The sequence below is a fragment of the Lynx rufus genome, unplaced genomic scaffold (assembly GCF_022079265.1).
Source record: "Lynx rufus isolate CCGP_SWC_20201006 ecotype Redwood Valley unplaced genomic scaffold, mLynRuf1.p SCAF_54, whole genome shotgun sequence".
Lineage (NCBI taxonomy): Eukaryota > Metazoa > Chordata > Mammalia > Carnivora > Felidae > Lynx > Lynx rufus.
The window spans coordinates 671671-698839 of NW_025814872.1; the positions used below are offsets into that span (position 1 = coordinate 671671).

General features: G+C 45.8%; 1 protein-coding gene across 7 annotated transcripts; it reads right to left on the reverse strand.

The window, feature by feature from the left end:
* Nucleotides 1-1057: 1057 nt before the first annotated feature.
* GP6 (glycoprotein VI platelet) lies at nt 1058-26779 on the reverse strand. 7 transcript variants are annotated; one of them, XM_047100887.1, is made up of 9 exons: nt 26410-26676; nt 21791-21915; nt 21542-21577; nt 21159-21379; nt 18650-18931; nt 9211-9264; nt 6083-6142; nt 2449-2499; nt 1058-1923 (listed from the first exon to the last, which is right to left on the reverse strand). In XM_047100887.1, the coding sequence occupies exons 1-9, from the start codon at nt 26659-26661 to the stop codon at nt 1688-1690; spliced, it is 1317 nt and encodes a 438-aa protein (XP_046956843.1). In that variant the 5' UTR covers nt 26662-26676; the 3' UTR covers nt 1058-1687. The 7 variants fall into 7 exon arrangements, 5 of the variants coding, with proteins under 5 accessions (XP_046956843.1, XP_046956845.1, XP_046956844.1 ...); XM_047100889.1 differs by lacking the exon at nt 18650-18931; XM_047100888.1 differs by lacking the exon at nt 2449-2499 and having other exon boundaries at nt 18650-18934.
* Between the last annotated feature and the right edge of the window lie 390 nt (nt 26780-27169).

Consider the following 27169-nt stretch of genomic DNA (forward strand, 5'->3'; position numbering starts at 1 on the left):
TGAACGTGCTTGTGTATCATCTCTGTGATGTCACTGCATACAGTGTGGGCTCCTGGACTTTCCCACAGGTTTCCTTCCTTCTGTTTCTGTCTCAAGGCCTCTTGTTCAGCTGGATGTAGGTTTTTCCTAGAGCATCTTCATTCTCAGGGTCTGAGGTTTTGTGAGTGCCTTTAGTAGGAGCAGATGGGGTTGTTAAAAGAAGAAATAGAGGGGCGCCTGTACGGCTCAGTCAGTTAAGTGTCTGACTTCAGCTCAGGTCATGATCTTACGGTTCAGGAGTTTGAGCCCCGCATCAGGCTCTGCACTGACAGCTCAGAGCCTGGAGCCTGCTTCCAATTCTGTGTCTCCCTTTCTCTCTGCCTTTCCCCTGCTCGCGCTCTCTCTCAAAAATAAACATTTTTTCTAAAATGCTTTAAAAAAAGAATAAATAGAGGCATACTATTCTTTAAAAGCTAGGAAGGAACCTCAGTGTCTGCTAGTCAAGAGTTTCTCAAGATCTGCGCTATTGACACTTGGGACCAGATAATCCTTTGTTATCTTAAGTGTATCTCTCACCAAGAGTATGTTCTGTTAAGAGAGAGAAAGAGAAGCATGTCTACTCTCTACCTGCTAAATACCAGCATTTCCCCTTGCCTCCAAATATCTTCAGATGCTGTGCAAGATGTCCCAAGGTTGATATCTACTATAATCTAGCCAACCCCCCTTTAAGGGAAAAGAAACTGAGTAGCCTGTGTACATTAATTTAGGGACAGATGCTCTGCCCATTCCTCCTGTGAGTTAGAGATTCTGTGAGTGTGGTTGTTTTTTTTTTTTATTATTTTTAGTATTTTTATTTATTTTAGAGAGAGAGAGAGAGAGAGAGAGAGAGAGTGTGTGTGCGGGCGTGCGTGCGAGACAGAGAGAGAGAGTGGGAGAGGGGCAGAGCTGTCAGCACAGAGCCTGTTGTGGGGCTCAAACCCATGGGCTGTGAGATCATGACCTGAGCCGAAGTTGGACGCTTAACCAACTGAGCCACCCAGGCGCCCCATCTGTGAGTGTGGTTGTTAACTATGGAGCAAGATAGGAGGAGGATGTGACCATAAATTGATGAATCCAGAGACCAGGTCCAAGGAAATGGCATTTGGGACCAAAGAGAAGGACATCTTAGGGTGGAAAGGCATGGGTATGGTGGGGCAAGACCTGAGTGCTCACACATGTGACCAGATGTTTCTGGTTAGGAGAGAAGCTAGGCTGATGGGCTCAGGAAATGAGTACTAGTCTGAATTAACCATCTGAGCTATAGGTTTATATTCGTGGATATGCGGAGAAAGCACAGGGGCTAACGGGGAAGTGTGGGAGGGTTTTGTGCAGAGGATAGAACAAGGTCAGCTGTGAGTGTTGAGGACACTGGAGGTCAATCCAGAACATGTATCAGAAAAGGTTGAAGGAAAAGGTCAGTGTGGTGGTCCCGTTAGATCCACAATGTGCCAGATAGGAGCAAGGAGGTGGTAGCATCCTCTAGATACCTCTAATCCCTAGTGAAGGGAGTCCTCAGAAAGCCGTAGATACTGGCTCAACAGCTCTTTGATGGGGCACCAAGGAGGGGCCCCATGGCCCTCCTTCTCCACAGCCCCTACCCTCTTGATCTTACGTTCCACACACGGTCTCCACAATCCCTGTCTCACAGATAGAGCCAAGCCTTGGGGTTCTAGTTGTGGCACCCATGGGTATAGCCATCTGGTCGACCCTTGTCCTGCCAACTGTGTGGCTTCTGGGTTTGCGGAAGGGGTGGGAGTGGCCTGTGGACAGCTCTGACCAAGTGCAGCAGGGGTTTCTTTCGGCTGTGCCAGTCTTCTGCCAGAAACCCCACCAAGAGTATTAGGATCACAGCCCCGAGGCATATCCGGACCAGATTGCCCTTGGTGTAGTGCTGCTGGGCAAGACCTGGAGGAGAGAGGAGAAATTAGAGCAGGTGATAAAAGCCCATCTTCAGGACCCGCTTCAAGGGACATCTTGCGTTCCTCATAGCCATGACCCTCATCTAAGATCCTATTATTCTCTGCTACCTACAATGCCAGTCTCCTTACTAGAGGCCCCCTCCCCTCCTTACCAAGGCTGGATACTTATTCTCTAAACACCACTTCTTCCCATACTTGCCCTCCCCACACACAGTCGCTCTCTGGTTATTTGGCTAATTGCAGAAGAAAAGATTGTTACAAGGGGTAGAAGAAGGGAATTGTTACAAGGGGTAGATGGATGGAATTTATCCTTCTCTGATCCTCTAGAAAATATCAACCTCCCCCCCCGATGTTAATGATCAATTCTGAGTTCCAAGTGCTGATATTTACCCTTAATATTTTACCCACCAGGACCCAGGATCATAGAGCCTTAGCCATCATACAGGAAAAGCAGTCAGCTTTAGGGGAAGACATGGGAATGGGGAGGGTCCGGGGAGAACCCGTTACTCACCAATTGGAGAGTCTGACCCCTTTGGAAAGATGGTGATATTCCTGGAAGGCTCTGGGAGTCAAAAAGGGTGGGGGGGGGAGTTTAAAGAGATGAGACCATCTCCTCTAGCCCTGTTTCTGCCCCTATCCTGAATATATGCACTTGGGAGGCAAAACCTCATGGCTATAAGAAAAGCATGAACTACAGAGTCAGGCTATCCAGATTTGAACCCCAGATCTGTCACGAATCAGATGTGGAGCCTCTCCCAAGTGACTCAACGTCTTGAGTCAGTTATCCCATCTGTCCAGTGAAAATAATTATAATGCATCACAGGTTAATGTGAAAATTAAGCCAATAACAATAATAACAGCATGAGGCGCAGTGCTTGACATATCATAAGCACCCCATACATGCTAGCCCTCCTACTGTCACTCCACAAGTATCCCCAGAGACTTTCCAGATGTTCAGCTGTACTCATCAGACAGGTGCATGTTTTAATATACTGTGAAAATCGGTGTAATGGGTAGTCCATAGGACAGAGGAAACTGCATAACCCAGTGTCAGAAAAGGTTTCCTGAGGGACTGAAGCCATGAGGAAATGGAAGGAAAGGCAGAGCTAGTGGCTTGGGTGCAGGGTCACGAAGAGATGTCGAGTACCCAGAAGAGCTTCATCTGACTCTGTATGGCTGAGGTTTGCACGAGGAGTGAAGACTGAAGGAATCAACAGTGGCTGATCTAACGGCATTGGATTTAAAAGCATTGAACATTAAGCTGAGAAGCCTGAGCTATATCCTAAGGGTGATTAGGAATTCAGAAGGATTTTCTTTTAATTTTTTTTTTTAAATTCCAGTTTCATACGGTGCAATATATTGGTTTCAGGAGTAGAGTTTAGTTATTCATCACATACCTATAACAAGTTCTCATCATAACAAGTGTCCTCCTTAATGCCCATCCCCCATTTAGCCCATCCCCCGCCATCAACCCTCAGTTTGTTCCCTGTCATTAACAGTCTCTTATGGTTTGTTTCCCTCTCTCTTTTTGCACTTCCATATGTCCATCTGTTTTTGTTTGTTAAATTACACACATGAGTAAAATCACCTGTCTTCCTGTGACTTATTTCTCTTAGCATAATACACTCTAAATCCATCCACATCATTGCAAATGGCAAGATGTCGTTCTTTTTTATCTTTGAGTAATATTCCATTGTGTATGTATACCACATCTTCTTTATCCATTCATCAGTTGATGGACACTTGGGCTCTTTCCATATTTTGGCTATTGTCGATAGTGCTGCTATAAACATTAAGGTGCATGTGCCCCCTTTGCATCAGTGCTCCTATATCCTTCGGATAAATACCTAGTAGTGCAATTTGTAAATCATAGGGTAGTTCTACTATTAACTTTTGGAGGAACCACCATACTGTCTTCCAGAGTGGCTGCACCAGTTTGCATTCCCACCAACAGTGCAAGAGGGTTCCCCTTTCTCTGGATCCTTGCCAACATCTATTGTTTCCTGAGTTGTTAATTTTAGATGCTATAGCATCTGACTTCAGCTCAGGTCATGATCTCAGTTTGTGGCTTTGAGCCCCATGTTAGACTCTGTGCTGACAGCTCAGAGGCTGGAGCCTGTTTCAGATTCTGTGTCTCCCTCTCTCTCTGCCCCTCACCTGCTCATATTTCTCTCTCTCTCTCTCTCTCTCTCTCTCTCAAAAATAAAAATTTTAAAAAGAAAGGTAATGCTGGCCTTGTAGAAGGAGTTTGGAAGTTTTCCTTCCATTTATATATTTTTTAATAGTTTGAGACTAGTTTAATAGTTTAATAGTTTAATTTTCTGCTTAGATGATCTGTTCAGTGTTGTAAGTGGGATGTTAAAGTCCCCTCCTATTGCTGTATTATTATCAATGATTTCTTTATGTTTGTTGTTAATTGATTTATATATTTAGGTGCTTCCAAGTTGGGGGGGAATAAATATTTACAATTGTTAGACCTTGTTGGATAGACCCCTTAAATATGATGCAGTGCCTTTCTTCATCTCTTACTACAGTCTTTGGTTTAAAATCTAGTTCGTTGGGGGCAGCTGGGTGGCTCAGTCGGTTGAGCGTCCGATTTCAGCTCAGGTCATGATCTCACGGTCTGTGAGTTCGAGCCCCACGTCGGCCTCTGAGCTGACAGCTCAGAGCCTGGAGCCTGCTTCGGGTTCTGTGTCTCCTCTTTCTGCCCCTCCCCCTCTCATGCTCTGTCTCTCTCTGTCTCAGAAATAAATAAACATTAAACAAATTGTTTTAATCTAGTTTGTTGGATATAAGTATGGCTACTCAGCTTTCTTTGATGACCATTAGCATGATAGGTGGTTCTCCATTCCCTCACTTTCAATATACAGGTGTCTTTAGCTCTAAAATGAGTCTCTTGTAAGCAGCATATAGATGGGTCTTGTATTCTTACCTATTCTGATACCCTATGTCTTTTGACTGGAGCATTTAGTCCATTGACGTTTAGAGTGAGTACTGAAAGATACGAATTTAGCACCATTGTGTTATCTGTGGATTTCATGTTTGTGGTGATGTTCTCTGGCCTTTTGTAGTCTTTGTTACTTTTGGGTCCCCCCCCCCCGACTCAAAGAGTCCCCTTTAATATTTCTTGCAGGGCTGGTTTACTGGTCACAAACTCACTCCTTCAGTTTTTGTTTGTCTGGGAAACACTTTCTCTCTCCTTGTATTCTGAACGACAGCCTTGCTGGATAGGGTATTCTTGGCTGCATATTTTCCACAAGCATTCATCACATGGAATATACACTGCCACTCCTTTCTGGCCTGCCAGGTTTCTGTGAACAGATCTGCGAACCTGATGTCTTCCCTTGTAGGGTAGGGACTTTTTTCCCTTGCTGCTTTTAGGATTCTTTCCTTTTCTGTGTATTTTGTGGATTTGACTATGATGTGTTGGTGATGGCCAGCTTTTGTTGCATTCAGTGGGAGTTCTCTGTGCTTCGTGGATTTCAATGTCTGTGCCCTTCCCCAGATTAGGGAAGTTTTCAGCTATAATTTCCTCAAATTTCAGCTATAAACCTTCTGCCTGTTTTTCCTTCTCATCATCTTCAGGAACCCAGAAGGCTATTTTGAAAAAGGATGGTGGAGAATCTCACCAGGGTGTTAGAAAGAACTTGCTGGCCTCAGGAGTCTACCAGAGAGCTAGAGTTGGGTAGAGCACAGATATCTAACCTGTCCTCAGGGGATCGGCCAAGGTTTTCTGTCTGTATGGAAATGGAGACTTTTTCCAGGAAAAGCGAGGGGAAAGAGAACTACAGCATGAGGGAAGCATGTTGTGTGGGACTGCATTAGTAAGAGGATGCACTGAGCAATAGGAAACAAGATTACACACATGGACCACAGCAAAGTCAGAAGAGCAGTGTGTAGGAATGAGTGATAGTCTTCCCATCATAACCTTGGAATCATTGAAACGGCCACGTTATCCAGAATGCTCCTCTGTCCCCAAGCTCAGAGCCCACCTCTATCCCACCCTTGATCCTCAGACCGAGGATTTTCCTTGGACAAGTCGGGTGGTTTCCTGAAGCAGACTAAAAGCCTATGGCCCTAGATGATGAGAGAGAAACCAGTTCTCATACTCTTTTCTGCTGGGCTCTGAGTGCCTGGTTACTCACCAGTTGTGGAGCCTTTGTTGATAAATGAGATGTTCAGTTTCCTGGAGGCTTCTGGGAATTCTAAGCAAGAGGGTAATAAGACAGTGGATCATGTCAGGTCTTCCCAGTGAGTCCCTACACTCCATACCCCTTCTGAGATATCTGGGCTTCCTGCAACCCCTTTCTCTGACACACTTTGTACAGACACTGAGGAGAAACAAACACAGAAGGGCTGTAAGAACATGTTGTTTTCTATCAGTGGCTTAGTAAGAAATGGATCCATTCGTCCATCGATGGGCATTACGTTATTTCCTCTTTTTTGGCTATTATGAGTAATGCTGCCGTGAGCATTTATGTACGAGTTTTTGTGTGAATGAACATCTTTCATTTTTAAATTTTGGGGGGGCTATATCCCGACAAGTGGAATAGCTGGGTCCTGTGGTAGCTCTGTGATAAGGTCATTCTTCCTGAGGGAGGTGCTGGACCATTTTCCATGGCAGCCATGGCTCTTTTTATTCCCACCAGCAGTGTCTGAGAGTTCCAGTGTCTCCACATCCTCACCAACACTGCTGTGCATTATTATTAGTAGTAGTAGTAGTAGTAGTAGTAATAGTAGTAGTATTGATTACCATTCTGGTGGGTATGATGAATTTCATGGTATGTGACTTACAACTCAACTAAAAACATAAGAAATGGATCAGTAGGTCTTTGCAAGCTCAGTGGCTGATACCAGTCTCTGAGCCTAAGAGGCTCCCCTCCCTCCTAAGGTCATTTTCTTTTAATTTTTTTTCAACGTTTATTTATTTTGGGGACAGAGAGAGACAGAGCATGAACGGGGGAGGAGCAGAGAGAGAGGGAGACACAGAATCAGAAACAGGCTCCAGGCTCTGAGCCATCAGCCCAGAGCCCGACGCGGGGCTCAAACTCACAGACCGCGAGATCATGACCTGGCTGAAGTCGGATGCTTAACCGACTGCGCCACCCAGGCGCCCCTAAGGTCATTTTCTCAACCAGGGACATTCCCGATTCCATGGGCACCAAAATATTTCCTAAAACCCCTCGACCTATAAGTATATAGCTCCTATTGAGGGTGGGGAAAGTCTCTGAGGTCCTTTATTATGGCAGAGTCAGCTCATCAAAGCCTAGCTTACGCTCGCCTATCTGTGGTATAAAAAGAGCTTGGATATTATGGGTTCTCCGTTATTTCTCTTCCTGTGAGTTTCATTAATAAATTTTGGGTCATCGGGGCGCCTGGGTGGCTCAGTCCGTTAAGCGTCCGACTTCAGCTCAGGTCATGATCTCACAGTTCGTGAGTTCGACCCCCACGTCTGTGCAGACAGCTCAGAGCCTGCTTGGGATTCTGTGTCTCCCCCTCTCTCTGCCCCTCCCCTGCTCATGCTCTGTGTCTCTCTGTCTCTCAATAATAAATAAACGTTTGGGGCGCCTGGGTGGCGCAGTCGGTTAAGCGTCCGACTTCAGCCAGGTCACGATCTCGCGGTCCGGGAGTTCGAGCCCCGCGTCGGGCTCTGGGCTGATGGCTCAGAGCCTGGAGCCTGTTTCCGACTCTGTGTCTCCCTCTCTCTCTGCCCCTCCCCCGTTCATGCTCTGTCTCTCTCTGTCTCAAAAATAAATAAACGTTGAAAAAAAATTAATAATAATAATAATAATAAATAAACGTTAAAAATTTTTTAATTAAAGAAATAAATTTTGGGTTGAATTTAGATTAAACAGGCGGTATGTGCATATCATGGAATACTACTCAGCCATAAAAATGAACACACTGTTGATAATCATAATAACTTGGGTGGACCTCAGATCATCGTGCTGAGTGAGAAAAGGCAGCCTCAAAACATTCCATGCTATGTGGACCTTTCCATTTATGCAAAACATTCCCAAAATGACATTAAGTAGAAGAACAAGCTAGTACTTGCCAGGGGTAGGAGGGGAGAGGGTGCATGTAACTACAAAGGGATAGCCTCAGGGATATCTTTCCAGGATGGAATAGTTCTGTATCTTGAGTGCAGTGGTGGTTACACGGATCTACACATGTGATACATTGCTGTAGAACTGAATACAAATATTGCGTCAGGGTCAGGTTCCCAGTTTTTATGTCGAACTACAATTAGGCAAGATGTAACCACTGGGGAGAGGTAGGCAAAGGATACATGAAGTCTTTCTGTATTGTCTTTGTAACTTCTTGTGGACCTACATCTCAAAAGTTTTAAAATTCCAATGAGAAATACACACACACACACACACACACACACACACACAGTGTGACTCATTTAGCATGACAGCCCCCATATTGTTCTCAACCTCACATGTCAGCACTTTCTTCTCCTCCTTGGCTCTTTTCAGCCTGCTTCTATTCCTTGGGATTTGGGTCTATCCCCAACACACAGGGAACGCTAGAGATGCCACAGCCTGATGTACAATTTCTTAAGGCACAGGCGGGTATCCTACACACTGGAATCCACTGAGATGCCTTTGAAGATGGGGGCACACTATGGCTCACACAAACTTTAATCCAATGGTTCTCAAAGTGACATCCCCAGATCAACAGCATCAGTATCCCCTGGAAAAGTGTCAGAAATTGACACAATTGGACCCCACCGCAGACCTTCTGAATCAGGAACTCATGGGGTCCAGAAACCTGGATCACCTCCAGGTGATTCTCAGGCCCCCTAATCTTTGAGAACCACTGGCCAATGGAATCAGAGACTCACAAACTAGGGTCCAGGAAGGGCGCCTGGGTGGCTCAGTCAGTTAAGTGTCCGACTTCGGCTCAGGTCATGATCTCGCGGTTTGTGAGTTCGGGCCCCGCGTCGGGCTCTGCGCTGACAGCTCAGAGCCTGGAGCCTGCTTCAGATTCTGTGTGTCCCTCTCTCTCTGCCCCTCCCTGCTTGTGCTCTGTCTCTCTGTGTCTCAAAAATAAATAAAACACATTTTTTTAAAATGCCTATCTAATATTGTTACATATATTATCATACTCGCCTTCTTTATAGGCAGAAATAAGCAATTTTTAAATATATCAAATGTATAAAAGAGACAAGTGAATTAAATTAAGAAATACAGATAAAGGGGAGAAAGAAAAGACGGGGTCTGTGGGTCTATACCCCAGACACCAGAATGAATCCTCCAGAATTTACCTGTCACAGAGGAAGGTGGTTCTGTGGGTAACCAGCCGGGGGTCGCAGAAGTCCCTAGGAAATCAGAAAAAGAGAGACTTCTGTGCTGTGTCAGCTGTGGGTCCTGAGTAAATAATGAAGCATTTCTGTGACCCAGTTCCCTCACCTAGAAAAGGAATATGAGAAAGGTCACATCACTGGACTGTCACGGGTATTAAATAGCACACCTAGCACATTCGGGGGCTAATTAATAATGACAACCCCTGTAGCTGCCTTCCTTGCTCTTCGAACCCCTGTTCTGTCCCTTTTCCTGGATCTCTGTGATCTGCACCTTACTTCGTCCCTTGGAGTAAAACTGACTCTTGTGTCCTGGAAAAGCAGATAAAGAGGCAGAGCTATGGATACATGTGGGGACGGGGGAGGCGATACATACAGGGAGACACAGCCCCTTTCCACCCCAGGACATTTGCTCACACGACCCTATATGCCTGCAGCCCATCTCACTACTCCACCCACCTGGTTACCTCTTCCTCTGCCCTGAGACCCACATCAAACATTGACTATTCAGAGAAACCTTCCCAAACTGCTTCCTCTTTAGCTCCTAACGGCACCACGTACGTCTAATTCATAACGCACATCACAGTCACGACTATACATGTTGTGCCGGATGCATCTCGAAGAGTGTTGGCTCTAATTACTATATGTAAGTATTAGGTGTCTGTGTGTATATGTGTGTGTGTGAGAGAGAGAGAGAGAGAGAAATACCATATAGCGTTTCAAGCAGTCCCCAGCAAAGCACCAGCCACAGCATAGGCACTTTTGAAATATATGCAATTCAAAAAGCAATAAGTGAACAGGGACCCAAAAAAGGAAAAAAAATCTATAGAGGCAGGAGGATTAGTGGTTTCCTGGGGCTGAATGAGCAGTGGGGAGTGCCTGCATATGGCCATGAGGGATGTTACGGGGTGGTGGAAATACTCTACAAGTGGATTGTGGTAGTGACCACACAACTCTGTAAATTTACTAAACACCACTGAATTGTACACTTAAAACAGGTGGATGTTTGCTAAGCGCCTGCTATGTTCTGGGAGCTATTGGTGGTGGTGGGGATACAGCGGAAAAGAAAACAGAAGTTAATGTCTGTCTTTCTGGAGCTCACATTCCAGGAGGCGGGGTCAGACAGATGATAAACACCATAAATCAGTATGATGTATGCACAGGTGTGGATGCCATGGAGAAAAATTAAGGCAGAGAAGGTAGCAGAGTGCATCAGAGAGGCAAGAATGGGACTTTTGACTGAAGGCCGGAAGGAGAAATGGAATGAGCCGTAAGAATATCTGGGCTGGGCGCCTGGGTGGCTCAGTCGGTTAAGCGTCCGACTTGGGCTCAGGTCACCATCTCACAGTTCATGGGTTCCAGCCCCACGTCGGGCTCTGTGCTGACAGCTCGGAACCTGGAGCCTGCTTCGGATTCTGTGTCTCCCTCTCTCGCTGCCCCTCCCCCACTCAGGTTCTGTCTCTCTTTCTCTCTCTCTCTCAAAAATAAATAAACATTTAAAAATAAATAAAAATAAAAGAATATCTGGAGAAAGTGTCCCAGCAAGTGCAAACTCCCTGAGGACATAATGAGCCTGCATATTCAAGGAAAAGCAAGATAGGATGTAGTCAATACTATCCTAACCACTTTATTTTTTTTAATTTTTTTTTCAACGTTTATTTATTTTTGGGACAGAGAGAGACAGAGCATGAACGGGGGAGGGGCAGAGAGAGAGGGAGACACAGAATCGGAAACAGGCTCCAGGCTCTGAGCCATCAGCCCAGAGCCCGACGCGGGGCTCGAACTCACAGACCGCGAGATCGTGACCTGGCTGAAGTCGGACGCTCAACCAACTGCGCCACCCAGGCGCCCCTATCCTAACCACTTTATATGGTCACAGACAGTAACCAGACTTATCGTGGTGGCCAGTGCATAATGCATACAAGTATCAAATTACTATGTTGTACACCTGAAACTAACACACTATCGTATGTCAATTCTTCAATTTAAAAAGAGTGTTTGAAAAAAAACCAAGATGCTGGCGTATCTAGAGCAGAGTAAATGAGGGAGGGGCAGTAGGTCAGGCAATCAGGCAAAGGAGGGGCTTGGAGAGGAGTGAGTGCCAGGGAGTCAAGCAAAGGGATGACCATCATCTGATTTTGACAAGCTCTTCTGAAAGGATTCCTCTTGCTGTGGTTTGGCAAACGCTCAAAAGAGGGCAAAGGTATAAAGTCTTGCAAACCACAACCGGTAGGTAAACATACGTCCTGGAGATTAATGCACAGCCTAGTGTCAGCAGCACCGTGTTACAGAAAAGTTGCCAAGAGGTTAGTTCTTTAATGGTCTCGCCACAAAGAAGCAAAGGCAATTACGTGAGGGCATGAAGAGGTTAGCTAATGCTCCGGTGGTAATCGTGTTGCAATATATAAATGTATCAAATCATCTTGCTCTAACATCGTATACAGCGTTACGCGTCCCTTATATCTCCATTTTTACGTTTGTTTAATTAAAAAAGTTAAAGGAGGGGCACCGGGGTGGCTCAATCAGTTGAGTGTCTGACTTCAGCTCAGGTCGTGATCTCATGGTTCGTGGGTTCGAACCCCATGTCAGGCTCTGTGCTGACAGCTCAGATCCTGGAGTCTGCTTCAGATTCCGTCTCTCTCTCAAAAATAAACATTAAAGCAGCCTAAACCCAGCAGAAGAAGAGAAATAATAAAGATCAGAGCAGAAATAAACAATATAGAATCTAAAAAAACTGTAGAGCAGATCAACGAAACCAAGAGTTGGTTTTTTGAAAAAATAAACAAAATTGACAAACCTCTAGCCAGGCTTCTCAAAAAGAAAAGGGAGATGACCCAAATAGATAAAATCATGAATGAAAATGGAATTATTACAACCAATCCCTCAGAGATACAAACAATTATCAGGGAATACTATGAAAAATTATATGCCAACAAATTGGACAACCTGGAAGAAATGGACAAATTCCTGAACACCCACACTCTTCCAAAACTCAATCAGGAGGAAATAGAAAGCTTGAACAGACCCATCACCAGCGAAGAAATTGAATCGGTTATCAAAAATCTCCCAACAAATAAGAGTCCAGGACCAGATGGCTTCCCAGGGGAGTTCTACCAGACGTTTAAAGCAGAGATAATACCTATCCTTCTCAAGCTATTCCAAGAAATAGAAAGGGAAGGAAAACTTCCAGACTCATTCTGTGAAGCCAGTATTACTTTGATTCCTAAACCAGACAGAGACCCAGTAAAAAAAGAGAACTACAGGCCAATATCCCTGATGAATATGGATGCCAAAATTCTCAATAAGATACTAGCAAATTGAATTCAACAGCATATAAAAAGAATTATTCACCATGATCAAGTGGGATTCATTCCTGGGATGCAGGGCTGGTTCAACATTCGCAAATCAATCAACGTGATACATCACATTAACAAAAAAAAAGAGAAGAACCATATGATCCTGTCAATCGATGCAGAAAAGGCCTTTGACAAAATCCAGCACCCTTTCTTAATAAAAACCCTTGAGAAAGTCGGGATAGAAGGAACATACTTAAAGATCATAAAAGCCATTTATGAAAAGCCCACAGCTAACATCATCCTCAACGGGGAAAAACTGAGAGCTTTTTCCCTGAGATCAGGAACACGACAGGGATGCCCACTCTCACCGTTGTTGTTTAACATAGTGCTGGAAGTTCTAGCATCAGCAATCAGACAACAAAAGGAAATCAAAGGCATCAAAATTGGCAAAGATGAAGTCAAGCTTTCGCTTTTTGCAGATGACATGATATTATACATGGAAAATCCGATAGACTCCACCAAAAGTCTGCTAGAACTGATACATGAATTCAGCAAAGTTGCAGGATACAAAATCAATGTACAGAAATCAGTTGCATTCTTATACACTAACAATGAAGCAACAGAAAGACAAATAAAGAAACTGATCCCATTCACAATTGCACCAAGAAGCATAAAATACCTAGGAATAAATCTAACCAAAGATGTAAAGGATCTGTATGCTGAAAACTATAGAAAGCTTATGAAGGTAATTGAAGAAGATTTAAAGAAATGGAAAGACATTCCCTGCTCATGGATTGGAAAAATAAATATTGTCAAAATGTCAATACTACCCAAAGCTATCTACACATTCAATGCAATCCCAATCAAAATTGCACCAGCATTCTTCTCGAAACTAGAACAAGCAATCCTAAAATTCATATGGAACCACAAAAGGCCCCGAATAGCCAAAGGAATTTTGAAGAAGAAGACCAAAGCAGGAGGCATCACAATCCCAGACTTCAGCCTCTACTACAAAGCTGTCATCATCAAGACAGCATGGCATTGGCACAAAAACAGACACACAGACCAATGGAATAGAATAGAAACCCCAGAACTAGATCCACAAACATATGGCCAACTCATCTTTGACAAAGCAGGAAAGAACATCCAATGGAAAAAAGACAGCCTCTTTAACAAATGGTGCTGGGAGAACTGGACAGCAACATGCAGAAGGTTGAAACTAGACCACTTTCTCACACCATTTACAAAAATAAACTCAAAATGGATAAAGGACCTAAATGTGAGACAGGAAACCATCAGAACCTTAGAGGAGAAAGCAGGAAAAGACCTCTCTGACCTCAGCCGTAGCAATCTCTTACTCGACACATCCCCAAAGGCAAGGGAATTAAAAGCAAAAGTGAATTACTGGGACCTTATGAAGATAAAAAGCTTCTGCACAGCAAAGGAAACAACCAACAAAACTAAAAGGCAACCAACGGAATGGGAAAAGATATTTGCAAATGACATATCGGACAAAGGGCTAGTATCTAAAATCTATAAAGAGCTCACCAAACTCCACACCCGAAAAACAAATAACCCAGTGAAGAAATGGGCAGAAAACATGAATAGACACTTCTCTAAAGAAGACATCCAGATGGCCAACAGGCACATGAAAAGATGTTCAGCGTCGCTCCTTATCAGGGAAATACAAATCAAAACCACACTCAGGTATCACCTCACGCCAGTCAGAGTGGCCAAAATGAACAAATCAGGAGACTATAGATGCTGGAGAGGATGTGGAGAAACGGGAACCCTCTTGCACTGTTGGTGGGAATGCAAATTGGTGCAGCCGCTCTGGAAAGCAGTGTGGAGGTTCCTCAGAAAATTAAAAATAGACCTACCCTATGACCCAGCAATAGCACTGCTAGGAATCTACCCAAGGGATATAGGAGTACTGATGCATAGGGGCACTTGTACCCCAATGTTCATAGCAGCACTCTCAACAATAGCCAAATTATGGAAAGAGCCTAAATGTCCATCAACTGATGAATGGATAAAGAAATTGTGGTTTATATACACAATGGAGTACTACGTGGCAATGAGAAAGAACAAAATATGGCCCTTTATAGCAACGTGGATGGAACTGGAGAGTGTGATGCTAAGTGAAATAAGCCATACAGAGAAAGACAGATACCATATGGTTTCACTCTTATGTGGATCCTGAGAAACTTAACAGGAACCCAAGGGGGAGGGGAAGGAAAAAAAAAAAAAAAGAGGTTAGAGTGGGAGAGAGCCAAAGCATAAGAGACTGTTAAAAACTGAGAACAAACTGAGGGTTGATGGGGGGTGGGAGGGAGGGGCGGGTGGGTGATGGGTATTGAGGAGGGCACCTTTTGGGATGAGCACTGGGTGTTGTATGGAAACCAATTTGTCAATAAACTTCATATAAAAAAAATAAACATTAAAAAAAAAAAAGATGTGGTAGGAGGCATGTGGTGGGAAAGGACACCAATACTTAGAAGAAAATGCCTCTGAGTATTACAGCAAAAACACAGAAGTGTCTTCCTTTGAATGTTCGTGTTATTTTAAGGGCAGTTACAATCACTTAGCGTTAAATGTACCATCTTAAACATTTAAGTGTATAGTCAGTGGTATTACGTACATTCACATTGTCGTGCGGGAAGTCTCAGAACTCTTTCATCTGTCAAAACCGAAACTCTGTGCCCATCGCACACTAACTCCCCTTCTCTCCTCGCCTGACTTGCCAACCCCCTTTCCATTCTCTGCCTCTATGATGCTGACTACTTTTAGATGCCTGATGTGAGTGGAACCAGACAGTATATGTCCTTGTGCGACTGGCTTACTTGACGTGGTGTGACAGCCTCCAGGTTCATCCATACCGGAGCACATGCCAGGATTGCCTTCCTTTTTAAGGCTGCGTGACAGCTCTTCCATTGTGTGTTATATACCACATTTTCTTTAAGAACTACGCTGTCCTCTTTGGAAAGAGGCACGCTTTAGCAATGAAAGACGGATACCTGCTACAATGCGCACGAAACTCACAAACATTAGGCCGAGTGAAATAAGCCAGTCACAAAAGGCTGTGTGTTATAGGACTCCATATATGTGAAACTCCCCTCCCCCCCAAAAAAAGGCAGATTTATAGAACTAGAACGTAGATTTGTGGTTGGATGGAAAACGACGGCAAACAGCCTCCAGAGACCCCTCAGAGGTGATGGAAATGGATTAATACTGGGTTGTGGTGAGGGTTGGACAACTCCATGAACTTACTAAAAACTACAGACACTTAAAAAGGGTAACTTTTAAAAAAAAATTAATGTTTATTTATTTTTGAGAGAGAGAAAGACGGAGCAGGAGCAGGGGAGGGGCAGAGAGAGAGGGAGACACAGAATCCAAAGCAGGCGGGGCGCCTGGGTGGCTCAGTCGGTTGGGCAGCCGACTTCGGCTCAGGTCACGATCTCGTGGTCCGTGAGTTCGAGCCCCGCGTCAGGCTCTGTGCTGACAGCTCAGAGCCTGGAGCCTGCTTCAGATTCTGTGTCTCCCTCTCTCTGCCCCTCCCCCGTTCATGCTCTGTCTCTCTCTGTCTCAAAAATAAATAAACATTTTTAAAAAATTTAAAAAAAAAAGAATCCAAAGCAGGCTCCAGGCTCCGAGCTGTCAGCACAGAGCCCGACACGGGGCTCGAACTCATGAACCGTGAGATCGTGACCTGAGCCAAAATCAGACACTTAACCAACTGAGCCACCCAGGCGTCCCAAAAGGGGTAACCTTTTAGGTCTAAAAGCCATACCTCAATAACACAGCTGTAAAAAAAAAAAAAAAAAAAAAAAAAAGAATTTGCCACAACATGGATGGAACTAGAGTGTATGATGCTAAGTGAAACAAGTCCATCAGAGCAAGACAAATACTCTGTGATTTCACTCATATGTGGAATTTAAAAACAAAACAGATGAACAGATGGTAAAGGGATGAGGGAAGAGAAGAGGGAATCAAACCACAAGAGACTCTTAACGATAGAAAACAAGCAGAGTTGATGGAAGGAGGTTAGTGGGGGATGAGCTAGACGGCTGATGGGCATTAAGAAGGGCACTTGCGGGGCGCCTGGGTGGCTCAGTCGGTTAAGCATCTGACTTCGGCTCAGGTCACGATCTCACAGTTCGTGAGTTCAAGCCCCGCATCAGGCTCTGTGCTGACAGCTCAGAGCCTGGAGCCTGTTTCAGATTCTGTGTCTCCCTCTCTCTGACCCTCCCCCGTTTATGCTCTGTCCCTCTCTGTCTCAAAAATAAATAAACGTTAAAAAAAAATTTTTTTTTTAAAAAGAAGGGCACTTGCTGGGATGCACACTGGGTGTTGTAAGTGATGAATCACTAAAGTCTACTCCCGAAACCAATATTGCACTGTATGTTAACTAAAATTTAAACTAAAAAAAAAAAAAAAAGAATGGAAGGCAATTTGTAGTGAATAATGACCTCACTAGCTAGATTTCAATGAAAATAAGTCTGAGTACAAATACATTTTCATTTTACCCTGTACTAACTTTATTCATCCACTGAGGACCAGAAGGAGAAGAATTTTCCCCTCGCTAATAGATAGAATCATTACTCTTTTGTACATTGGGGCATTTTAAACAGTTCAGTGGCTGGGTGCCTGTTTGGCTCAGTCAGAAGAGGACACAACTCTTGGTCTCCCAGTGGTGAGTTCAAGCCCCATGATGGGGCTTGAGATTATTAGAGATTTTTTTTTTTAATAAATGAGCGTTAAGGAGGGCACTTTTCGGGATGTGCGCTGGGTGTCATAAGTAAGAGATGAATCCCTGAGTTCTCCTCCTGCAGCCAAGACTACCTTGTATGTTAACTAACTTGAATTTAAATATAGGTGATAGATAGATAGATAGATAGATACATGATAGATAGGTAAACAAACTTTAATTCAGTTGCTTCGATACTTGGGAAGGCACATAACCATAAAACAGTGGTGAACGTAGAATATCAACAATGGTTTTTACATTTGCATCAGTTGATGCAAAGGGCTTAGCGGCAGGCTTTGTCGTAAAGATACCTTGCACTTCGACTATTACGAATAAGAAAGGCTGAACGGAAGGTACCTGTATGAAGGGAGTCAAAGTTTCCTTCCTGGAACACGGACATTTTTTAAGTCACTTCCCTGTGTTTTTTGCTGCTACTTGCTTGTGTGTGTGTGTGTGTGTGTGTGTGTGTGTGTGTGTGTGTGTTTTAAGTTTGTTTTGAAACCTAGATGAGACACAAGGCATTCTCTTTTTTTCTAGTGTATATACTCTGTAGTAGAGACAATAACAACCTCTCAAATATGCTCGTGTCCTAACCCCCAGAATCTGTGAATACGGCACCTCGCGTGGTAAATGGGACTTTGCGGGTGCACTTAAGGATGTCGGGGTGCAGAGGCTATCTTGATTATCCAGGTGGACCCAGTGTAATCGCGGTGTCCTTAAAAGTGGAAGCAGAAGGTGGAGAGGGGCAGGCGAGTCAGAGACTGAAGATGCTGCACTGATAAAGCATGATAAAGGGAGGGACCATGGGAGCCAAGGGATGCAGGGGCCTCTAACAGCTGGAAGAGGCAGGGGAGAGATTCCTCCCTGGGGCCTCTGGAAGGAGCACAGCCCAGCTGACGGCTTTGTTTTGTCCCAGTGAGACCCATTTGGGACCTGACCTCCAGAAGCGTAAGGGGATAATACATTTGTGGGGGGCACTTGGGTGGCCCCGTCGGCTGAGGGTCTGACTTTTGATTTCGGCTCAGGTCACAGTCTCACAGTTTGTGAGTTCAAGCTCTGCGTTAGGCTCTGTGCTGGCAGTGCGGAGCCTGCTCTGTATTCATTCTCTCTCTCTCTCTCTCTCTCTCCCTCCCCCCCCCAATAAATAAATACACATTACAAATAAATTCATTTGGGCTCTTTTAAGCCAGTGGATTAGTGGTGATTTGCTAAGGCAGCTCTAGGAAACAAATACACCCTCCAAAGCCTCAGACTTCTGCTGGTCTCCCACCTCCTGTGCACCTGCTGGTCCCTCCCCCTGGAACTTCCAGCAGAGTTTGCAAGGGCTGCGGAAGAAAGGCGGGGTCTGCACCTCCCTCACCTGTGACCACAAGCTCCAGGGGGTCGCTGGGGGCTGACCACAGGTATGGGTGTCGGCTGGAAAAGCTGTAGCATCGGTAGATCCCACTGTGGGCAGCAGTCACTGTGATGATGGGGAAATCGGCCCTGTACCACCTCTCAGGTCCCTTGTAGGGGCCAGTGTCCCCCTCCTTGTATAAAGCAAATTGGTCAAAACCGTATTGGCTGCGACACTGCAGAGTGACATCCCCTCCTGGGGATACGGCCGGGCCAGGCTGGGCTGAAAGTGAGGGCTTGGCGTAAACTTCTGGGGAAGAAAAAGAGAGCTCTGGTATTAAAGACAGTGGCCAGCGTGTCAGGCCTGAGTGTGGGAAGGCCCCCCCTCCTCCTAAGAACTAGGGAACTTGGCAGGTGTTTCCTTCCTAGAGAACGCACTCGCCCTGCTACCTGCTCACAAAAAGTTTAAGGGAGTGTGACCAGAGTCACATCACAGTGCCCCGGGCTCAAATCCTGGTTCTGTCCCCGAGGAGCTGGGGGGGAGGGGCGCGCCTGGAGATGAGTCTCCCCCTCTCTCTGTGCCTCAGTGTTCTTTAGTATAAAATGGGCGTGGCTGGATGAAGTATTATGTATCAAGCGTTTAGCAGAGTACCTACTGGATCGCCAGCTCCCCAACTATGATGGTGGTAACAAAATGACTGAAGCTCATCTCACACTGCAAGCCAGTGTTACAGAACACAGTCTATGTTGTAAACTTGTATCAAAATGCCAGCTTCCAGGGGTCATTCCAAGCTTATGACTCATATCGCCTCATTGAAGCCTCACAAAAGCGTAGTGAATTCGTTCCCCGGTTTTAAAAAGGAAACTTGGGAGTACGATGCTAAATAGCTTGCCCCAAACCATAATATACTAAGTGGCAGAGGGGTGCCTGGGAGGCTCAGTTGGTTAAGCATCTGACGTCAGCTCAGGGCATGATTTTGCTGTTCATGAGTTCGAGCCCCGCGTCGGGCTCTGTGCTGACAGCTCAGAGCCTGGAGCCTGCTTCGGATTCTATGTCTCCCTCTGTCTGTCTGCCTCTCTCTCTCTCGCTCTATCTCTCAAAAATAAATAAACATGAAAAAATTAAACTTGGGGGCAATTGTGAATAGGAAGGGATATACTTAATGAGAAGGTAGCATTTGAGTCAGCCCCAAAGGCAAAGCAGGTACCCTTGCGTGGGGCATACGGACCACTGCACTGGCTCAGGGATTAGGCTATGCAAAGTTTAAAGGGGTGCCAAAAAAAACCCCTCAGCAATGAAGGTAAATAATATTTCAATGCATTCATCAAACCAAAATTAATGCAAATAATTCATAGTGAACAAAATATCAAGATTTTAAACAAAGATTCCAACTGTGCCTAGTGGAGCCTGAGGCAAAAGGTTCAAAACACTTTTGTGTATTTCTTTTTTTAATTTTTTTTTAACGTTTATTTATTTTTGAGACCAAGAGAGACAGAGCACGAACGGGGGAGGGACAGAGAGAGAGGGAGACACAGAATCGGAAGCAGGCTCCAGGCTCTGAGCCATCAGCCCAGAGCCCGACACGGGGCTCGAACTCACGGACTGTGAGATCGTGACCTGGCTGAAGTCGGACGCTCAACCGACAGAGCCACCCAGGCGCCCCACTTTTGTGTATTTCTATGGTTAATTTTTTCCACACTATTAACGTAGTTGAAAAAAATACTGAAAAACCAAGTTATTAAAACTCATGAATTATTCTGTTTATTTCATTTGTACCACTCTCCTCCCCCCACCCCCCCCAAAAAAGAATTTATTATCATCAGACTCTCCTGGCTTTCGTGGAAGCAAACTCAGCGGTGATATTTTCAAAATCTATTTGGAATAGAACCATTTAAAAAATACATTAGAAATAAAACCCTAAGCTGCAAACACTTTATGCCATCAAAAAATAAAAATGCATTAGAATGTGGCTAGAGCCTACACCCGTTTCCTTTTGCATCAGGCTCAGATATGGCTTGAAAACACACTGCCAGGTTCTGCCTTGACTTCAAAGCGTGATATGAGGGCACCTGGGTGGCTCAGTGGGTTAAGCCACCGACTTCGGCTCAGGTCATGATCCCCCAGTTCATAGGTACAAGTCCCAGGCCGGGCTCTGGGCTGACGGCTCGGAGCCTGGAGCCTGCTTCGGATTCTGTGTCTCCCTCTCTCTGCCCCTCCCCTGTTCATGCTCTGTCTCTCTCTGTCTCAAAAATAAATAAAGGTTTAAAAAAATTTTTTTAAATACATTAAAAAAAAAAAGAAAGAAAGATATTACATTGACCTATTATGAGGATCACCGCGGGCGGTCGGCACCTCCCCTAAATGTCCTGGGCAAGGCTAGGGCCCTACTCGCCCCATCCTAACTAATCCGGGGCCCCTGGGACTCGGGGTTCACTGTCATTACCATCCCCCTTTTGGCCTTCCTGGAGCCCCGAAGCCACAGGTGCAGCCACCCCATCCCCCCCCCCACACACACACACACCCATCCAAGTACCGGTAGCCACCAGCTCCAGCCGGTCGCTGGGGGGAGACCAGCGGGTCCCGTTCTGGTAGGAGCAGCGGTAGCACCCGGCGAAACTTTGCTTCATGGCCGGGATGGAGAGGACGGCCTGATCCTTATACTTCCCAGACCTCAGCTTCTCCAGGCGGTACAGGTCCACACCCGGAGGCCCCTGGCATTGGATGGTCACCGGCTTCTCCAGCGGCACTAGGGAGCTAGGCAGGGCACGGAGGGAGGGCTTGGGCAGAGAGACTGGAAGGGAAGGGGAGCCGGGTGGAGGGCGCCTTCCAAACAGACCCCTCCTCCCCCCGGGGCCCTCACCCTGCCCGCCGGCCCCTTCCCCGTGCAGGCTGAACCCAGAGGGATCCAGGACTCACCCTGCTGACTTGGCACCACCTGCCCCAGACACAGCCCTGAGCAGAGAAGAAAAGGACCAAACGCTAGGACCTCGCAGAGCCCACACTCAACACCTGCAGAGCAGGTGGTAAGACATTTGCATGCATTAATTTTCTCTTGTCCTCATTTTTTTCTTTTTTTTTTTTTGAGGACACACACACACACACACATAATTTAAGGGCCGGAAGAAGCCGGCCATAAAAGGCTGCATACTGTAGGGTTCCATTTACCTGAAGCGTGCTGAATAAGTAAATCTGCCCAGAGAAAGTAGATGCGTGGTTGCCAGGGGCTGGGGGCGGGGGAATCGAAAGGGGATTATCACGGACACCGTTTCCTTTGAGAGTGCTGACAACGTCTGGCAACAAGATAGAGGTGGCGGTGGAGGTTGTATACATTGTGAATGTAGTAAATGTTATTAATGATACATTTTATGCTAAGTTTGTTATTTTACCACAATCCTTATATTTTTCGTGTTTTTATTATTTATTTTTGAGAGAGACAGAGTGTGAAGGAGAAGAGGGGCAGAGAGAGAGGGAGACACAGAATCCAAAGCAGGCTCCAGGCTCCGAGCTGTCAGCCCAGAGCCTGACGCGGGGCTCGAACTCACGAGCTGGGAGATCATGACCTGAGCCAAGGTCGGACGCTCAACCGACTGAGCCACCCAGGCTCTCCAACCACAATTTTTAAAAAGCCAACCAGAGATTCCTTGCCCTGCTCCTAATGCACACACTTTTGACAACCATAAAGAGAATTACCTTCTCTCTGAAAAGGGCGCTGTGTGCAGGGTATATAACATTGTATAAATTGAAGGGGTGTGTGTGTGTGTATGTGTGTGTTGATTTGATACATTTATATATCACAAAATGATTACCTCCACATTGTTAGCTAACACCTCCATCATGTCACATAATTACCATTTCTCTTTTTTTGTGGTGAGAAACCTTAGGATTTTCTGCAACACAGCATCATTGGCTTTATCAGCATGCTGTGCATTAGATCCAGACGGGGTCTGTTGCATTATATCTTGTCAAGAGATCTGGAGGTGTGTTAATCATGGATTCCCCACTGTTTTAACCCATATCCCAGGGGGGTGGGGGGAGGCGCCTGGGTGGCTCAGTCAGTTGAGTGCCCGACTGTTGATTTCGGCTCAATCATGATCTCATGGTTCGTGAGTTTGAGCCCCGCGTCAGGCTCTGTACTGACAGAGCAGAGCCTGCTTGGGATTTTCTCTCTCCATCTCTCTCTGCCCCTCTCCCGTTCATGCTGTGTGTCTCTCTCTCAAGATGAATAAGTAAACTTTTAAGTATAATTGCATTATTATGAGTGTACAAATATTATTCATGCCTGAGGATTGTAATATTGGCCTTGTTTATTTTTCCTAGAGTCACTATTTGCCTGGCTTATGTCCATCCTCATAGTTTTCCTTGACCCTAATGTCTGATTCTTTTTTTTTATTTTTTTTAATGTTTATTTATTTTTGAGACAGAGAGAGACAGAGCATGAACAGGGGAGGGTCAGAGAGAGGGAGACACAGAATCGGAAACAGGCTCCAGGCTCTGAGCTGTCAGCACAGAGCCCGACGCGGGGCTCGAACTCACGGACCGCGAGATCGTGACCTGAGCCAAAGTCGGACGCTTAGCCGACTGCGCCACCCAGGCGCCCCCCTAATGTCTGATTCTTTACACGGTTCCCAGTAGTCTCCCGTGTAATTTTATACACCTGTCAACCTGTATAATCTATGAATTCCGCTTTCTCCCTCAGAGGCGCCTTTCCCCCATTTTCCTTCTACCTTCTCTACATTGAACAGCTGCCTTTTTTCTCTCAAGCTAAGACTCTTTTTTTTTCCTTTAATCTTTTGGCTGAGTTGGTAGCATTTCCTGTTTTAGTCTCACCAGTATTGCCAAATTTAGCAAATAAAAACATAGGACTCTCGCTTAAATGTGAATTTCAGAAAAACCGTGAATATTTTTTTATAGTGTGACCCATGAGATGCATAGGATATACGTAGGCTTAAAAAAATTATTTGTTGTTTCTCTGAAATTAAATTTCCCTGAGATTTGCTGTGTTTTGTCTGGTAACCCTTATCCTTGTGCGCGCACACACACACGCACACGCACACACGCACACATGCGCACACACTAGAAGGGGGAGTAGCTATCGTTTTGATTATAAACATAAGGAAGCTGGACAGAGAGACGACGCAGTTTCTCTCAGCTCACACAGATGGGAAATGGCTGAACGTGGATGATCCCTGACTCCAGGGCTCAGCGGATGACTGCTTATCTCCAGCCCCCCTCTGAGCCCCGGGTTCTGCTCCCTATTCCTATGCTGTACCCACATCTTTGTCCACTGCCCAAGACACAAGCCCCTCTCAGCCTCTCCATGGGTTTCCCTGCAACCTTCTAACGTGACTGGAGGTATTCCAGGTGCCCTTCTGAGCGCTTCCTGTATGCACTCTGAATCACGGCAATCCTACCGGTTAGGGACCGCTGTTAGCCCCATTTTATAGATCAGCCTATAGAGACAGTCTCCTGTCCACTGTCCTGGACTGTAGATTCTAACACCAGCAGCATATTTTAGTGGTAAAGAATGTGAACACAGCACCAGATTCTTTAGTTTATTCAAGTTCTAGATATGCGACCTTAAGCAAGTTCCTTAATCCCTCTGGGCCTCAGTGTTCTCCTCTATAAAATGGAGGTAATAATAGCCCCTACCTAGTCAGACTGCTGTGGGGAAGAGGTGAGTTAAATGTCTGTTTAAAAAAACAAAGCAAAACAAAACAAAACACGGGGGCACCTGGGTGGCTCAGTCGGTTGGGTGCCCGACTTCAGCTCAGGTCATGATCTCACACTCCGTGAGTTCGAGCCCCGCGTCGGGCTCTGTGCTGACACCTCGGAGCCTGGAGCCTGCTTTGGATTCTGTCTCTCACTGTCTCTCTCTGTCCCTCCCCTTCTCATGCTCTGTCTCTGTGTCAAAAATAAATAAACTTTTAAACATTGAAAAAATCAAATAAATAAATACAGCTGGTTCATGTAGGACAGCAGTGAAAGGCCAGTCTGCATTGGCTTTGAATGATCCTAAGGATTTTATGCTTTTAACAAGCACTAGAGAGCTCCTGAAATAGAAGAATCTACCCGCACTGCACATTGAGATCTGCCTGCCATGGTGTCTGATAAGAATTGGAGTCGGTGGGGCGCCTGGGGGGCCCAGTCGGTTGAGCGTCCGACTTCGGCTCAGGTCATGATCTCGCGGTCTGTGAGTTCAAGCCCCACATCGGGCTCTGTGCTGATGGCTCAGAGCCTGGAGCCTCTTCAGATTCTGTGTCTTTCTCTCTCTCTCTCTGCCCTCCCCCACTCACACTGTTTCTCAAAAATAAATAAAAATTTTTAAAAAAGACTTGGAGACACTGGTGGATGAGGAAAACAGAATCTTAATCCATAGTCCGCCTGAGATGTGCTAAGCTTCTGTAGTAAGGTTATAGCAGCGGCCACGGTGAGAGGATAAGTGAGGTGACATCGGGATAGGGCAAAGGTAGCTGTTCTCTGTTAAGCAAAATTACTGAGCTATAACATATACCAGAATAAAGATGAGATAGGTGAACATTAATATAATTGTTAAGCTAACTGATTAAAAAAAAATTAGTCGAGGGGCACCTGGGTGGCTCATTTGTTTAAGCTTCCGACTTCGGCTCAGGTCATGATCTCGTGGTTCTTGGATTCCGTGCTTGCTTGCCCTCTCTCTCTCTGTCTCTCTCTCTCTCTCTCTCTCTCTCCCCCCTCCCCAGCTTGTGCTTTCTCTCTCTCTCAAAAATAAATAAACAAACATTAAAAAAAAAAAAACCATGGAATAACACCCAGCCCATAGTAAGTGTTACATGAGGGTGTGTTAACGAATGACTGACAGGCGGTTTGCGCTCATGGCGTTTTCTTATCCCCAGAACACAGCTGTTCCTTCCTGCTTGGCCCCTTGGAGCCTCTGTCCTTTTATTTTTTTATTTTATTTTTTTTTCCAACGTTTATTTATTTTTGGGACAGAGAAAGACAGAGCATGAACGGGGGAGGGGCAGAGAGAGAGGGGACACAGAATCAGAAACAGGCTCCAGGCTCTGAGCCATCAGCCCAGAGCCCGACGCGGGGCTCGAACTCACGGAGCGCGAGATCGTGACCTGGCTGAAGTCGGACGCTCAACCGACTGCGCCACCCAGGCGCCCCGGAGCCTCTGTCCTTTTAGCAAGAACGTTCTTCTGGAGAAATAGGAACTCATTCATCTTATAACTGGAAGTTTGTTCTCTGTCCATCTACCTCCTCGTTTCCCCCCCCCCCAACCCCCGGCAACCACTGGTCTACTCTCTGTGCCTTAGTGAGCTAGACTTTCTGGGGTGCCACATATATGTGAGATCATGCAGTGTTTTCTTTCTGCGCCTGGCTTATTTCGCTTAGCGTCGTGGCCTCAAGGTCCATCTGTGTTGTTGCGAATGGCAGGATTATTTCCTCCAGTGCTGCAGGGTTTGCTGACAGAATCTAGTCCTGATGTCACCAAGTCCATATTTTAAAAATTAATTAATTAATTAACTAATTAATTTTTAAAACATGGTACATAGAGACAAAGTTAGAACCCCAAGCAGAAGACCCGTACTGTTCCCAACCGAGCCATGAAGAGAATATAACAGAGTAACAGACAAACACCACCTCCCTGGGGCCCCGTTTTCCCACCCAACAAAGGAAGGCGCCCTCATAGGTCCCCTGAATTGCCCTGAAATTCATTTCCGATCCAATTTTTTAAAACATTCTGAGTCTCATAGCCCACCGCCTGCCCCGCGGCATTTCCCAGAACAGCCCTCAGGACTCACCGAGACCGAGAAGGGCAGACAGGGACGGGGCCATGGTCCTTCAGCCCGTCCAGAGCTCTGTAGCCCAGGAGGGACGCTGCAAGGAGTGGGAGCAGAGACACAGGATGTGGTGAGGATCCAGAACCCTCTCTTCCCTTCCCCCAGCAGCCTGGCCTTTCCTAATTGCGGCTCATCAAGCTGGAGCCGTCCCCTCAGTAGCGTGACTTGCTCACAAGCTCGCAGAAGCTCGTTTATCTTCTCCCACCAGCCCATGGTTGTACTGTGTCTGCCTCCTGAGTAATTGAGATGGAATGCTAGCTGAAGGATCTCCTTCACGGGATGGTTTCATGGAGCTTTCCGTTGGACATTTGAGATTATCCCCGGCGGTAAGAAGTTTTCACGAAGGAATAGCAGCATGTTTAGCATGCCCCTAAGCCTCGATGAGGCAAAGAGCTTGGCATTTTCGCGTAACCAGGACGTGAACAGTGTGGCTGGAATCGAGAGTGCAAAATGCTGAGGCTGATGAGTTTATCATAGAGGTTATACAGGGTGTCCCGACTTCGGTGCTATTGACATTTGGACCAGGTGATTGTCGATGTAGGGACGGGCTGTCCTGTGCTTCTGGGAGGTTCAGCAGTATCCCTGGCCTCCATCCACTAGATATCACCAGCACAACACCCTCTCCAGTTGTGACAACCTGCAAATATCTAGACATTGCCACCTGTCCCTTGGAGGACAAAATCACGTCCGGTCGAGAACCACTGGGTTAGATCATTCAGGG

Coding starts and splice junctions, on each gene's coding strand:
- GP6 (XM_047100887.1), bottom strand. CDS start 26,661: ATGGGCTGGTGGGAGAAGATAAACGAGCTTCTGCGAGCTTGTGAGCAA. Junction 18,932..21,158: donor GCTGGAGCTGGTGGCTACCG/GTACTTGGATGG, acceptor CTTCCCCAGAAG/TTTACGCCAAGCCCTCACTT. Junction 2,500..6,082: donor CAACAAAGGCTCCACAACTG/GTGAGTAACCAG, acceptor TTTGACTCCCAG/AGCCTTCCAGGAATATCACC.